Source organism: Colletotrichum destructivum, chromosome 9, assembly GCF_034447905.1.
Source record: "Colletotrichum destructivum chromosome 9, complete sequence".
NCBI classification, from domain to species: domain Eukaryota; kingdom Fungi; phylum Ascomycota; class Sordariomycetes; order Glomerellales; family Glomerellaceae; genus Colletotrichum; species Colletotrichum destructivum.
The window spans coordinates 738683-754238 of NC_085904.1; the positions used below are offsets into that span (position 1 = coordinate 738683).

Genomic DNA, 15556 nt, shown 5'->3' on the forward strand with positions numbered 1-15556 from the left:
ACGCGAGTATTGGTTACAAGTTATGCAACGATCATTCACGTTTGTCTGTAACATGTAGTCGAGCTGGTAAGGGGGGTTAGAGCCTAGGGTCTTCTTCCATGACCTTGGCGGGATGCCCATACTCGGATTTACTTGGTGAGTGTTCCGAGGATGTGTGGCACCACTTGAAACCACGGCTCGGATGGGGGCTGCAAGAGGTCAATGTCCTGCCAGGGTCCAGCGGACCTCAATGTCTTTTCCGTGCTGCGACACAGCTGACAGCCGTTCAAGGCGCGCGGCCAGACGAGGTTAACGACACCTGCAGCGGACGTTAGTATGGGAGGTGCCTCGTTGGATGACTTCGATCAGGGTGCTCCTACGTTGATAAAGCCGGATGGGCCAGCTGCGTGTCGCCTTGACGTGTTCAAACAAATACCAGCGTCCGCCCTTTTTCAGATACGAATACAGTTCGTTGATGTTCCTCTCAGGCTCGGGAATGCTGCAAAGGCAGAGAATGGAGACGATGCAGTCGACGCTGCCCTTCTCGATCTTGCCGCCCCACACCGTCGGGTCGGAGAGCGACTCGATGCCCGTGGGGACGATCTCATATGTGTCCTCGAGCCCGGCGTCATGCACCCGCTTCTTGAGGGCGGGGTGGACCTCGGTGTTGGGCTCCACGCCGTAGACCTTGGTCACGCCCTCAGCGACCCTGCGCCTCACGCCACCGTTTCTGCTACTGCCGCCGCCGCCGCCGCCACCACGATTCCGGGACGCGTCAGGCTTCTCGCCGCGCTTCGAAAAGAGGTCCACCCACAGGCCGGACCCGGGCCCGATCTCCAGCACGACGCCGCTGACGGGCGGGTGGACGGGGTCCTCGACGACGTCGCCGCGGGTGACGCGGCCCTCGAGCAGGGCGACCATGCGGTCCGAGTTGCCCTCGCGAATGTTGGGGCCGGCCCAGCCCCAGAAGGCGGAGAACCAGGCGTCCTGGAGGCGGGACGGGGACGTCAGGGTAGCGAAGTCGGCGGAGCGGAGGAGGCGGAGGATGGTGCCGGGCAGGTAGTAGAAGGAGTAGGAGAGGAAGACCCAGGGGCCGACGAGGCCGCCGACGACTTCGGATATCTCGGTGAGAGTGGGCATGACGGGCGTGATAGCTAGATGTTTGGTGGTAATGGGGGGGGGGGGGGGGGGGAAGGGGAAGGGGTGGGTGGTAAGTGGGCAATAGATGGTAAAAGTTAAAGATGAAGGGGGGTGGACGATGCAGCGCAATGATAAAGGGTTAGATAAGTCAAGGAAAAGGAGGTCTCAACCCTGGCTTCACTCGTGAAATGGTGTGCGAAGGATGCAATGAGATGCCGGGGTCTGGCCGGGTTTGCCGTATAAGTGGGTGAGGACGCCCGCCGACCTCTCGGGGCGAGGAGAGAGAAGAAGTATTACTAAGTGGGGTATGCATGTATTGGCGTTTGATTGAAACGTTCTCTCTATACTGACATAAACCGCTCCAAAGGATATATATCGGTGTATCCAGGTAACATGATATGTCCTTATCACATATCTCATAATCACCCCACCTGTCCCACTCAAATGTCTCCATACCATACCTTCTGAAGCACAGACCGACCACCTTCCCTTGTATTTCGACTACCTCCTTCGCATTCGCCTGCAACACCTTTCTAACAAGGAAGACATTATCTTTTCTGCCACAATCTCTTCGTCGACGGCAATCTCGCTCAAATCCGAGCTCGAAGTTCTCTTCTGTCTGACCGGGCAAGAAGACGAATGCCGTTCGTGCATGAAGTTGGCCAACCAAGCTACCCAGTGCCGCTCGCTGCCTGGCATTTCGCAAGGGGGGGGGGGGGGGTGCGGAGGGAGGGCCGGTCACGACGATTGGCCAGCTTGGTGCCATCGCGTGTCCCATGTTGCCAGAGCCTGCTGTGCCTGTCTGCGGCTGCTCGAGGTCGTTCGCCTTGTTGATGTGCCGGCAGCGACGGACAGCAGTCTCTCAGGCATCTCCATGGGGCTCTGATAATACGCATCCATCATCGGCGCTGCGCCATGGTAGGCGACCGAGCTAGCACACCCGAGGTCAGCACGTAATCCGAAGCCCAGCCATTGCCAGTCGGGGTGTGTACAGATACTCACCTGCCATTTGATGCGGTGGCAGCGGAAGATGCAGACCTTTGGGGCATTTTGAAGTAAAAAGGCTGCCGGAAAAGCAGTAGCAGACCTGGGATACGGCACTGTACGATGGAACTGATAGGCTTCGTCTGGATCTTTTCGGTTGAGTATATACGCAATGTTGTCTTTGAAATGCATGCTTCCTCTCTTCCTGACCGGAAGACCACTCGTTGATATACCGTCCTGAGGATGTCTCCCGTTCCATCTTCTGCTCGGCTTCAACTGTGTTCTGCTCACTTGAGAATATTCACAACGGCACAGACGCGCTTTCAACATCCGCTAGATTATCGAGTCATTCAACCTGCACACAAAAAATCGCGGGGGGGAAATGCCACGCAGTACTTTCACGAAACTGCGCAATTTCTGTCTGGCGTCTCGCGTACGCTCCATCGAGGCGCGTGTTCAAGGTTGACTTGTCGGTCGCCAGCATGCCCACCATTGGTTGCACTCGGATGCGAACGCCTGGATTTGGCACCATGACAACCCTGGCAAGGCGCAGCCCGCATAAGAGCAGAGGGCGCAAATGCGCTCTTGAGCAATTCACACGGCGGTGCCTTTCGAGGCATTTCAAAGCCCTTCTCCCCCCCCCCCCCCTCCTTCTTCTCTCCGATCCATTCGACTTTTATTTCCATATGTCGCTTTGCGCAATTGCGAAACCGCTCTAATAGCAAATACCCGTTACCATGAGTCACCAAGCAGTAGCAAACAGCCGCGTGGCGAGAGTCTGGTCTGCGGGAGAGCACGAGAGTGCTGTACCCCAGAAAACGCCTGTTGACGCATCAGCACGAACCGACGAGGCTTCCAGGGACCTGGCTTATCAGTTTCTTAGAACGAACCGCACCGCTCGCCGTGTGGTGTTAGTCGACGACGATTACTCCGTCATACCCACCAGATGCGCGCCATCAAGAGATCGCGTCACCTTCTCCTTTGAATGTACTCGGCCCGAAGGCCGGCGTCACTCGTCCTTCGAGCCGGGGACAACCTCAGGCCTGGCGTACCGCGTCAAAGAACAGGCCAGCAATCCGAGGAAGCATCAGAGGGGGAGCCCTCCGCTCGACGACGTGGAAGAACAAATGGATTCTACGGAGGAGAGGCACTGCAAGAGGGTTTCCGGCGACTCAGGCTATGGCTCCGACTCACGCCGCCGACGCCGCGAGCAAAGACGAGCTGCTTCCGATGCGCAGAGAGTCAACATTGAGATGCTCTCCAATAAGTCCAAGGTGGTTGTCACGAGCTGCCCGGCATCCGACTCCGACAGCGACGAGACCTTGGGAATCCCTAGACGGCCCAGGAGACGCCTCCGACGGCACAGCTTAGCAGCAGCCACCGAGACCACCAGCGATGCGACATCGGTAGCACCAAATGAGCACCAGCAATCAGTCGTGGAGACTACTGGTCTGACACGTTCTCCATCCCATTCGCCCAAAGGACTACGACGAGTCAAAGGGACAACTACTTTGCGGCCAGAGGTCGATCCTCAGCTTCGGCCACTGAGGCCGGGGATCAAGACCACGACGGAACCCAACACTAGTGTTTCGAACAGCCCTCAAGCCCGCATACCAAGCCTTCTCCTCAAGACCTCGACGTGGTCTCCCACCAGCCAAGGCACAGCTCGACCCATGGTCCAGAGACAGCCACGGCCGGTATCTGGACCGCCCGCATTGCCCGTAAACGGGCATTCAACGGCCGTGCCGAAACTGGTGTTCTCGTCCGTCGAAGAGCAGTACGAAGTGTTCAACGAAAGCGGCGATGAATCCTCTGTGGAATCCGGCATGTTCTCGGTACCGAATTCCCCGATTGAGCCCTTTCAACTTGATGACGATGATCCATTCGTGCCGCACTTGGATGCTGTCGTCACCTTCGCGTTCGACCGTTTCAGAGACTGGCAAGTTCGGCAAAGGGGGCAAAGTGGAATGCAGGAAGGACGAAGTCAGGCTCGACGGGTCAGCTTCAACACGAATGACTCTGGCCGCTCTTCGAGAAAGCGATCGCACTCCGGCCTCCCCGATGACCCTGCTTCAGACGACGACATCCAGCTGGTTCCAGGACACAAGAGGCCAAAGGTCCCCGCGCCTCCTGCGAGGACGCTCGCCTGTCCCTTCTGGAAGAAAGACCCCGACAACCACCGGCAATGCTACAAGAAGGTCCTCAGCAGGATCAAATACGTCAAGACCCATCTGTACCGCTTCCATGCCGCCCCGATCACCTGCCCCTGTTGCGGTGCCGAGTTCCAGAGCGAGGACGTGCGAGACGAACACCTGCGGGCCAGGCGCTGCGAGGTCGTGGAGCCGGTCTACATCGCGAACCGCGGGGGCTTGGCTCCTGGGCGGATGAGGCAGGTCTCGAAACGGGCGGATCCGAGGCACACCGAGGAGGAGCAGTGGTTCGTGATTTGGGACACCATCTTCCCCAACACCCCGCGTCCCTCCTCGGCCTACATCGACGGCGTCCTCTCCGAAGACGTCTGCAGCTTCCACGAGTTCCTCGCCAGCTCTGGCAACGACATTGTCGTCAGCTACTTCAGCGCCCACGACCCCGACTTCGCGCGCGGAGACAGGGCAAGCCTGTACGAACGCTTCGTCAGGGACGGGGTGCTCGAGAGGATCTACGAGGAGTGGGCCGCGCGGAGGGGCCTGCGGCAGCCGCCCCACGACGCAATCGACCTCACGCCGCCGCAGTCGGATCCCACCGAGTCCGAGAACCCGAGCCGCGCGTCCTCGGCGCACGGGAACTCGTTCACGCAGGGACCCCCCCCGCAGACGCGCCCGGCGGAGGACATCCAGCCCGTGCCGGCGACCGACCTACAGTTCGCCGGCCAGGGGTTCGGGGAGTTCGACTTTGGGATCGGCTTGCGCTACGACTCGCGCGAGCAGGACCTTCTCCTCGACGACCTCGAGAGTATGTTTTCCGGCGCGGACCAGCAGCACGGCTGGGGAGGCCCTTCGGCGACGTCGTCCATGAGGTAGGTAAATGTTGTGCATGTGAGACTGTGAGGCTTGGGGTTTTGGCCGTCATGAAATGCGTCCGGAACCGGCGCCGGAGCCGGAGTCAAATTGGGAAGGCAATGGTGGACGTCAACGTTGATAGTTATAGCGATGAACAACATGCTCGATAGATATAAAGCATACCGTAATCAGCCTCTCCCCTCTTTCTTGACCAAGTTCACTCGTTAAACGTACCATCCGGCCGAGTCCAAACATGGTCCACGTTGCTTGCCCTGTGGGACACTTCCATCTGCATCTGCCTTTGACTTCTTGTGGCAGTCGACGTTGGCTGGAATACAAGCCGAACCTTATCTCTGAAGCGATACAACACGTCCATACCTCACGAACGTCGCCAGAAACAAGGGCCATCCATAGAATACCCGCAATCAACAACCCCCCTCCCCTGCCGTGCACGAGTGTAAGAGCCAACGTCCGGTTCTCGGACCTCGAACAACGACGTTGGCACCAGGGGCTGCGTCGTCGAACACGACTTGAAGATGCCAGCTTCATCTCAGATCTTTCGAGAGGAGTTGAATTCCGGAGGGCCAGATCGACCCCCCCCCCAACAATACAAGACAGCCTAGGGGGGGAAGGGTCATAAGGAATCTTCAACCACCAAGCCTCACGTTGCTGTTCCTTGGGTCGCTTGCTTCTATCCGTATCGTCCAAAATCCTTCCGTGGCACGGATTCGAAAGATGTGGCATCTCGTTCCCCATATTGGTCACCCTGCCCGCCGACCATGCCATCTTCACCGGTTGTAGCTGGCCCACTCTTTTGACGCGAAAAAAATAACCGTCCGAAGCCGCGGTTTGCAGGCAAATATATGGCACCCAGGATCTGATGGCGCCTGCTCCCCCGGACGGACACCGGTGTGATGGAAAGTGGGAGGGGCCGAAAGACGATGTTCGACGCCGTTCGTAGATCACTGACTCTTGCTCGGTGGGTGGGGTAAAAACACGACCACGCCCTGTCATGAGAGCCCCTGCATCGTCCGCTCCGTGCCAAGAAGAAAGTCACAGACCGATCAGGGGGAAAGGGTTCGTCTGGCAGGGCGGAGAGCATCCGGTGTCTGATGTAGCACACATCCAGAGAGGGGGGGATGGTTCAGCTTGCAGGATGGCGAGGCCCCGGGAGCACGGAATGTAGGCCTTGAGTGAAAAACAGCGTGTTTCGGTGTTCGACCTGCAGAAGTAGTGCGCAGTCGGCGAGATTCGGACGTCACGGCGCCATGCGGGCTGGGCAACCATCATGTCTGCAGTAGAAGGAGCCGTCGACATGTTGGCTGAGCGAGCGAAAACCAAGTGGGAACCAAGTGGGAACCAAGTGGGAACCAAGTGAGAACCAAGTGAGAACCAAGTAGGAACCCAGCTGGAACCAAGTGAGAGCTTAGTGAAAAGTTAGTGATAGCTAGCCTGCATTTTCATCCCATAGTCCTGCAACTGACAAGGGCTCAAATGCTTAGTGCCCATGAATTCCGACAGGAGAGGGCTGGATGCCGGTCTTGATGTCGCGGGTGACGCTCGGTTGTTATTACCACCGACTTCTTGTTCTGAACAAGATCTCCAAGTATCCTGGTCCGGATCCCTGTTCCGATCCAACGACGATGGTGTTGTAGGATCGCCTGATCAGTACTGGGTGGCTGGCGATTGGCACCCCCTCGCCATCGCCCGCTGCAAGTTTTTAAATGCCGCTGATTTACGCATATTGGTACAATTAATCGGTTAGCTTGAAGAAATTGTACCATGACTTCATTGGGAGTGTGGGTCAATAAGAACCACGATGCTGGGACGGCGCGCGGGAGCTAATGTAAGAGGAGGTCGAAAAAGGCGCCGGGGAAACTTCCGGCGCGTCCGCGGGTGTTCGGGATGGTTTGGCCGCCAGCTCTAGTGCCGAGCGAATGATAGAGGAGGGGGGGTGGTGGCGACGAAGGTGAAGCTTGTTGAATCCGGAATCTGCGGCAGATGTGAGCGATGTAACGACATTACAAGAAAGACGTCGTAGACAATAGATTAATCAACGGACCGGAGGCGAGTGGATGGCTGTTCATGCATGGACATCCGAGCGGTAATGATATGAGTGGTCCGCTAGTAACGACTGAAAGATGGGGTGATAGTAATCGAGACAAGCATGAAGCACCAGTGGGATTTTGATTTCGGCACCTCTGGGAGGAGGTGTTGAAGAGGCGCATTTCTCTCCATCATCTTGCTAGTGTTTTATACAACGAGTGTGGCGTCCTGGATGGTCGCCAAGTGGTCGAGCAGATAGCCACCAGCATAGCTAGAAGGATGCAACCCTACGGTTGATGAAATAAGGGTCTATGCAGAGGCGCCATTCAGATAGAGGATTGACGATGCCATCGAGCGAATAGATGGTCGGCATCACCCCGACACTCCTTTCGAAGTCCGAGTCAAATCTACAAGGGACATCATGTAGTTCGTCATGAGGGACGACGGCGAGTTTCAGCCTCTCCACATCGGGAAGCTGCGGATCATGATGCCTGATTGAGGGTTGAGAGGGTGTGCTCTGGGCAGCCTCGGCAAGAAGTCGAGACAGTGTCGGCGAAGTGTTCGGCTCACAGATTGACTCAGTTTGCCTCGACCACTTCGCACTAGGCACTGATGAGAGGAGCTAGGCATCGAGATGAGGCAGGCCAGAGACGGGCAAAAACGAATCAGTTGAATGTAACCTGTCTGCCCATTAAACTCCTGAAGGCATCATCGAGGGCTTTGCGCTTGCGTGTTTTCTCTTCCTCGTCTGCATCTTGGGGATCAGGGGCTGCATCGTCTTCATCAGATCCGGGCAACAGTGGCATCCAGGGCCGTATCTGGCCGTCCAAGTGAGCGGTGTAGACTGCGCCGAAGGAACTTCCACCACCCATCACGGGGCCATTGTGAAGCCCATAGCCACCGCTGCCACGCCATACCATACTCATGGTCCGGTTTTTAACGTTTAGACCGCTGCTACTGCCCTGACTTGCAGCCGCTCGGGACAGTCCCGGCACACGTAAGCGAGATACCAAGGTGCCTTCGTGAAGATCCATGACCAATATCTCCTGCTCGTTTGGGTAAAATAGGAGGTCGCGACGTATCGGAGTCAGCCGGGCGGGCGTGACGAACATGTCGACCGTCTTGGGTTGTCGGTTTTGTACGATGGAGCCGAAACTAGCAAGAGTATTTGCGCCTGTAGCGGCATCCCACACGCGGATTCGACGGTCGAGGCCGGCTGACACGATGTACTTGCCGTCGTCGGTCCATACCAAGCCGTTCACGCCTTCGTTGTGTGCACGAGCCGAGGTGCGGAAATGAGGAACATGGTTCCAATCAAGTCCAGATGCCACGGCATGGTCAAAGCGGTGTACGACTCCGAGACTGTCTTCTTGATCGAGCTGACCGACCAAGCCAGAGGCGCGCCGGATGTCCCACACGCGAACTTTTCCATCGACATGGCCTGTGGCGAGGGCGTGCTCGTGGCGGGGGCTCCATACTGCCGAGAGAACAGCACCTCCGTGTGCCACAAGAGATCGAACAGAAGATCCGGATCTGAGATCGATCAGGCGAACTGATGAATGTTGGGTTGCGCATGCAACCAGGAGGTGGTTGGCGACGGGGCTGGTTGCATGAGTGTATATGTTGGCGTTCAGGTCAAAGTTGGCCGAGACAGTCATGCGCTGAGTGGACCACAACTTGAGTGAACGATCGAATGAGCTGGAGAGAAACGCCTCTGCGTCAAAGGGGTAAAATCCGAGGTGGGTGATGCCGTGTTTGTGGGCGTTAGCCCCTTCCCCCACGGAGCGGGCGACATTTGCGACGGGACGAAATATGTGAGACGCACGCGCGTTTCCCTCTTGATGAAGATCCCAAAGCTTCAGAGAGCCGTCTGCACCGCCGGAAAGAAGGCTACCGTCCAACGTTTGGCGTCAGACAACGGGGAGCTTCCGGCGCACCTAGGCGAGGAACAATACGACTTACAGGCGGCCATCGAATTTGTCGAGAGCCAGGGCATTGACGCCAATGCGGTGAGCCCAGATGGATACATGGCGGCCTTCCGCCTCGGGTTCGGCGCCCTCGCCGTCGAATCGGTGGTGGGCGGCGGCGGCAAAAGACCGGACGAGCTCCGAGGTCGTGGCTCGCGCGAAACCGTCCGGGCTCAGCTCACCCGTTGAGCGGGCAAACAGACGGGCCTGCATTCATCAGCGTGGAGCACCCAGCAGGGATGAGTCTAAGGTTCGTTAGTGTATTAACCGAAGCAGAAGTCGAAGCCGTTGTCGATGTCGATGCCGGTGCTACAGTTGTTGATACTAGGGGAAATCGAAGTTGATGGATAGAGATGTACTTACCAAGATGTCGACCTTACCCAAGGTAAGTCTAAGGTCGTGATGATGTCAGCAGCCTCTGTTGTTGCGGAAGCTGCTGCTGCTGCCGCCATTGCTACTCCTGCTGTTTCTTGCTGCTGCTCACTGGAACCACATCATTGGCCGGATTTCTTTGATAGACCCACCTTCCAAAACTTTCTCACCGACGCTGGTTCCTGCCCAATTCCGAGGCCACCGGAAGTTGTGAAGGGACTTGGGCGTCCATAATCTTACTCCTTTTGCCATTCCAGTTTTCTTTCCGTTCTTTGTTCGTCTCTTCAACCTGAGATTTCAAGACGTCCTTGTCTTACTCTTCTTGTTCCAGCAAAGAAGATAAGAGAAGGAAGCATCAACCCGGAACTGCTGGTGCTTGGCCATCTCATGTCAAACACGATAGCCCTGAAGCTCGCAGACTTCAACCCGAAGCATCCCTCGGTGCTCATCGATCACATTTAATCGCATGAGTATAGCCACTTCTTGATCACCTGCAAAACGTATCACCTTGCTCGGCCAACCGGATCTGTTTCGATCGACAAATCTCATTCAAAATGGAATTTCAAAGAGTTGATGACGATCCGGAAATGGAATACCAGACTGAAGCGAGCGAGCTGGGTCCCGTTCACCCTCCGGCAGCCGAAGCCAAGCGCTCGCTGCGCCATGCTAACGTCTACGATGCCGTCGCAGGTAAGCACTTGATGAACCAAGATCCCCCTCTCCCCCGTCATTCGAACGCGATGCCAATCATTGCACAGGTCGGATCACTTTTGAGAGCAAATCGGATGCCGCCGTCAAGGACGGGAAGTGGCCCGACACCAATTCCAAACCGCCCAAGCTGAGCAGACATCCCGTCAACGCTTCTGCCCTGGCCCCCGAGGAGGTCCTGTTTCGCCGCAAGGCCGCACCTGAGCGCTTTGCCGAGTTCGACATCTACATGGCGCACGAGCGGAACCTGTTGGCTGACAGCCCTGCATCGCTGCCAGACTCTGACCTCCTCAAGTCTATCCACTCATACACCAGCCACTTCTACTCTGCCCTGGGCGGTGCCGAGCGCAATCTCTCGTACCAAGTCGGCCGCCGAAACATTGATGAGAGAAGCATGGACGAGTCGGCTCTGCTGGCCTTTGGCATTTTGCTTGAAGAAGCCGGCAGAGATGTATTGGGAAACAAAGGAGACATGGTCTTCACTGAAGGCCTGGAAATCTCCTCAAACGCCAACCCATCTTCGGAACCACGCACTGCCGCCGACCCCTCGAGTCAACCTTTGGCCGCCCACTCGAGCCCCCATCAGTCGTCTGTTGACTTCGTCGACCATGGCTCATGGAAAAGGGCCCCCAAACGCCGAAAATTTACGACCGATCTCGACGACTTCTAGAGTCCCGCCAGATCTTGCTGTGTTCACGCCGTTGGCTCCGATGCCCAACGCCTCAAATCGAAGCCCCTGACGATTGTTGGCTTGTTGGTACTTTTTCTGTTGGTCGCCGTTGCCAACATCCCGCAGAAAAGAATGGAACTTCGCTGGTTGATCAGGAAATAATCGTACCACGGCTGGCAGATGGTACCACAATGTACCAAAACATCTGGTGACCTGCACCATACCAAGCCCTGTTTACTCCTGAAAATTTGGACCACAAACATATCAGCCTGCAAAGTCAACGTCACTCGAAGCACCGCTTTAATAAACCCGAGTGCGTGACTTGCAGAGGGCTCTACGCCCGAGCCTAGCCGACCAATTCCAACTACACAAATCTGCTAGTCGCCAGCTGCTTTCCATCCACCAACCCCATTCCTACGACAGATCGAGACGGGTTTGGCCATTGGACCACTACAATAGCCTGTTGATTTGGGCAAGTGCAATCAGAGCTGTTTAGCTAACGCGCCCACTTACATTTGGTTGTCTTTCCTCTGTCGTCGCAGCCAGATCTGCGCGCCTGAACCCAGAGAGAACGTTCTTGGGGCACTTGGTTCCTTGACTGTTACTGCTACGATTGGAGAAATGACGTCGCCGGCACGCGCTGGACGCTTCTCTTTTCAGCTTGCTCTCGGCTAATAAACAGTTGTTGGGAGGCCACTCACGTCGTGCAAACACAGCGCAGACCGGGACAAACCTGGAAGTTGTTTGCTTTGACCCCTCGATGGTGGTGGCCCCCGCCGGTTTGCGCGTCAACTGCTGATTGATACAGTCTGTTATTAGCCGTTTTTGTATCACACAATTTAGACGCAAAGGAGTTTGGCGAACCAGGAGACGTCGTGCCACCGGTCTCCCATCAAATTGCGAAGCGGTGGATATGGCTGGCGAGAACAGCACTTCCATACGTGTGGGACGCTGACGTTGCCGGCCTCGACAAGAACGATGTCATCCATGGATACAAACGTCGGCAGTACAGCGGATCTTCTCTCGCCTCCCGGTCAATTGCTGAGCCCCGAATGGAGGTAACATGACAGAAATAGCAACGCTCCTTGCGGTTCGTTCGTTGCACACGGCTTGCGGCGTCCCGTTAAGAGCGAGGAGCTCGCCACTAGGACTCAAGCATGGCAGCAACAGCTATTTTGCAAGATCTCACAGTACTTGCTTTTGACAGCCATTTTGGTCTGCGGCCCAACAGTTACTCGTTGTCACTGTACTTGCGGCTCGACAGACATGCCACGCATGCCACTGACAATACAAATCCAGCCACCAACGGTGTGCATTCATTCGGGTCAAGCGCCTTCACACGCCGGACGATCCGGTCGTCGTTACAAAGTTTTCATTTGGCAGAGATGGCCGACGCCCTGATACAAGTGGAAGCCTTCGTTCTTCATCCTGCTTCGGACTCAGCGTTGGGGACCTAACGAGATAATGACTGAAACAAACACAAAGCGAGCGACCAAAATCGAACCTAGGTCGCTGGCCTCAAAGCCCAGCCAACTTGCCTGCGATGATTTTTTCGAGATCCGAGAAGACCTCTCTGGACTCTTCGTGTCTGTTATTGACCGGATACTCCCATCAAGTGACGCCCGGCGCATCGGGCCCGAAGTGGAGGTGGACACGGGCGTGTGTGGCTTTCCTGATGTCGGTGTGGGGGATTCATCCGGTACGCAGCCCGATCATTTCCTCCGGTCCTGCATGCTGTTGGGCGAAAGGGGCTTTTCTCGACGATATCGGTAGCGAAACAACATTGAAGGATCCGTTTCTCGTCCAGTAGAGGTAGCAGAGTGTAGCAACCAAGGCCGCAGAGCCATGCCCTCACATCAAGTTTGCCGGCATCGGACAGCAAGTCTCTGGTCCAGGGGATCATTTGAAATGGCATTTGAGGAAGAATTTGCTGAGGCCACCCACTGATCAATCCAAAAAAACCCCTAAAGTGGCATGAAAGGGGACTGCAACCCCCCTTCCGAGGTCTGATCGTATCTTCCTTACTAGGTATCGTATGGGGAACTAGGGGTTGGCGTGGCCTCCTTCGACAGGCATGGTGACAAGAGGAGACACTGGGATTGTTTACCCTACTTGCAAGCTTTCGCGTCTGGCTACACTCAGCAAGTTGCGCCCGCATTACAATACGGCCCACGGAAACCCCTCTCACAAAACCACCTTCGGAGGCGAAATTTTGCCTATGGCGACGACACTAAAGCTGGCGGAGACATTTAGGGGCTCACTATCTCAAGGAGGCATCGTGCGGTCGCCTAACAGCAATGAAGTCGGAAATGCCGCCGGCGATTGTGGTTGGGCATCGAGATCAGCATTTGGCGACCTTGCGACGAAAGTTTGTTGGACCATGTGTAATTCGCATTGACCGCTTGACAGCCCTCGCGCAACGGAACCCCTTGACCGGCTGATGGGATCTCCCAGACTCCCACCCTGCTTTGCAACACTTAGGCGGCATCACGGCTGAGCGTCGAGTTTTACCCATCCCTGGCGGGCCACGCGATCCGCAAGGGGGGCGTATCACAGTTTCGGTGCCGGTCTCGTCATGTGACTGTCGATGCAACAACAGTGTGCAGTACTCTTTACACCTCCTATGTGGTAATTCAGCAGCATCTCGTCAACGTCGGTAATACCTATGGACGGACTGCCTGCACGCCATGTACTTGCTCTACGGATACAGTTGCTGTACTGGGTGTCATGTTCGGAGAGGGGCAAATGGATGCCGCGCAACTGTCCATGATTCCCGGTCACGGTAGTCCAATTGCAGGTGGCTCTAACTACAACAGCAAATCACGGCAGCAGAATCATCAAGTTTTTTTTTTTTAGTTTTCCTTTTTTTCCTTGCCTCTTTGTTTCTATTCGAAAAACGACGGCATCACTCACGAGAATGATCGTCGCGTCACAGCCAGCTTCGTGAATACGCTGGTGTTTACTCCTCATGACCCATCTCTCCGGAGGTTCTTTGGCTAAGGCGCACACCAAGTCTCCGGCCGTTGGGTTTCGCGACCGTTTGATATACGCAAGGTAAATAGGGCCAGCTGTCAGCACGGCATCTACCGACAAGCGCAGAAAAAGAAAAGAAGAGAAAAGAAGAAGAAGAAGAAGAAGAAGCGAAGCAGGCATGTCCCAGCCATCCTAAGCTGGGCCAGAGTATCCGCACCAGTACAACATCGGGACGGAGGGGAGTATTCGTACTTGTTTGTTCCAAACTTGCAAGAATTGCACGCTCACCGACGGTTCTTTTTTTGTCGAAGTGGACCGGTGGCCAGTTTCAGATTATGGCGTGGCGACAACGCTGTTCTACAAGTAGTGTCGGTGGGTGGAACGGCGGTCCATCCTTCTAGAGCTCTCGGCGCCGGATCTAAACCTGGATTTCGTCTCCAGGAATGGAGTTCACAAGCCATTCTAGTGTATTGGCAGCCCTCTCCGGCCCCTCCTTGTGTTAAAGCTGGACCCGGCGTCTTGTTAGCCACAGCACAAAAGTTTTGCTTGTGCGGAGTACGAAGCGCATACAGCACACAATAACGATGCGCCGCCTCCTCCACGTGGCTGCCAGTCCTGACCGACATCTTGCTGTTTGACTGCGGCGGGGTTTGCGGATACATGCTGCATATATGAAGACAGGGAGAGGGCAATGGCATTGTCAAGGACCGGCTAGACGCCGTGGTTGCTATTCTCAGACGTAAGGCGCTCCGCTCTCGTTGGAGTACTTCTTTTCCCACCTATGGCGCTGTCTCCGAAATTGGGACGCCATGCGAGGGAGAGGAAGAAGTCCTTGTGCATCTTGGGATCTTCTTCACAAGGCCGATTGAAAATCAATGTCATAACGCGGGTCGTAAAGCCTGCCCCGATGACCAGCAAATCTCACACTCGGAAACTTGCGTGAAAACAACTGGACGTCATTGTCATCTTGTCCGATCATGACGACTGATGCCCGTTCTTGGTCTCGACATGACGGTAACGGCCTACACACAAAGTACTCGCAGCAATGCAATGCACAATTGGAGAAGGGATCAAGCCTGGACGTTGACCGACTTCCCTCACCGCCGAGGCTCCGGGCCGGCTTCTGTCCAGGACAGCCCTGTGAGAAAGTGACCGGCAAAGGGATTTGAGCTTCCATTGTGGGGCCGCTTCGAAGTTCGAAGTCATTCATCTGTCCTGCAGGCTAAACGATTCTGAGAAATGATATAAGCGTAGGATGACGGGCGTACCATGCAATCTTTTTGCTGGCACCGTTGTATCGGAATCAACCTTCAACTGCCATTGGATACACACCTTGATACCCTGGGCAAGCTCAAGGCATTGTGGCCGGGTCTCCGAACCCTCCAAAGGAGCAAGGCGCCGCGATGGTCGATGATAACCCTCCCGAGAGTGAAAACTTTCTGTCCGCCGAGGCAGTGTGGCAGGTGTCATTGGGCAGAACGAACCCTTTTGCAACGAATGCTGTACTCGTAACGGGCGTACAGTAAACAATCAGACGACTTATACGATGTAGCCGCCGACGTAATAACAGTGCAACATGGCATGGCTCGGCTCACCTCGAGCAACCTAGGCCGTAATCATGACAGCTGTTTGACACACGGCCAACGTCGCCAGGTGTCATTTGAAATCAAACCAAGGAAGAAGGCAAAAGGATGGTGGCATCTCGTGGAACGAATCCG

General features: G+C 55.8%; 5 protein-coding genes across 5 annotated transcripts; 2 read left to right on the top strand and 3 right to left on the bottom strand.

Moving 5' to 3' along the window:
* Positions 1 to 128: 128 nt before the first annotated feature.
* On the bottom strand, positions 129 to 1119 carry CDEST_13342 (Putative S-adenosyl-L-methionine-dependent methyltransferase superfamily; the record flags this gene model as incomplete). Its single annotated transcript, XM_062929498.1, has 2 exons — positions 129 to 298; positions 360 to 1119. The coding sequence occupies 2 exons, from the start codon at positions 1117 to 1119 to the stop codon at positions 129 to 131; spliced, it is 930 nt and encodes a 309-aa protein (XP_062785549.1).
* Positions 1120 to 1857: 738 nt separating this feature from the next.
* Positions 1858 to 2168, bottom strand: CDEST_13343 (uncharacterized protein; the record flags this gene model as incomplete). The annotated part of the gene is made up of 2 exons (XM_062929499.1): positions 1858 to 2050; positions 2122 to 2168. The coding sequence occupies 2 exons, from the start codon at positions 2166 to 2168 to the stop codon at positions 1858 to 1860; spliced, it is 240 nt and encodes a 79-aa protein (XP_062785550.1).
* Positions 2169 to 2730: 562 nt separating this feature from the next.
* On the top strand, positions 2731 to 5998 carry CDEST_13344 (uncharacterized protein). The gene has a single exon (XM_062929500.1). The coding sequence runs from the start codon at positions 2841 to 2843 to the stop codon at positions 5121 to 5123; it is 2283 nt and encodes a 760-aa protein (XP_062785551.1). The 5' UTR covers positions 2731 to 2840; the 3' UTR covers positions 5124 to 5998.
* A 1-nt stretch (position 5999) lies between these two features.
* CDEST_13345 (Putative DNA excision repair protein Rad28/ERCC8/Ckn1/ATCSA-1) lies at positions 6000 to 9474 on the bottom strand. Its single transcript, XM_062929501.1, has 2 exons — positions 9111 to 9474; positions 6000 to 9038 (listed from the first exon to the last, which is right to left on the bottom strand). Exons 1-2 carry the CDS (start codon positions 9326 to 9328, stop codon positions 7814 to 7816), a joined length of 1443 nt encoding a protein of 480 aa, XP_062785552.1. The 5' UTR covers positions 9329 to 9474; the 3' UTR covers positions 6000 to 7813.
* A 40-nt stretch (positions 9475 to 9514) lies between these two features.
* CDEST_13346 (Putative RNA polymerase I-specific transcription initiation factor Rrn10) lies at positions 9515 to 12807 on the top strand. The gene is made up of 2 exons (XM_062929502.1): positions 9515 to 10177; positions 10246 to 12807. Exons 1-2 carry the CDS (start codon positions 10042 to 10044, stop codon positions 10863 to 10865), a joined length of 756 nt encoding a protein of 251 aa, XP_062785553.1. The 5' UTR covers positions 9515 to 10041; the 3' UTR covers positions 10866 to 12807.
* Positions 12808 to 15556: the final 2749 nt, after the last annotated feature.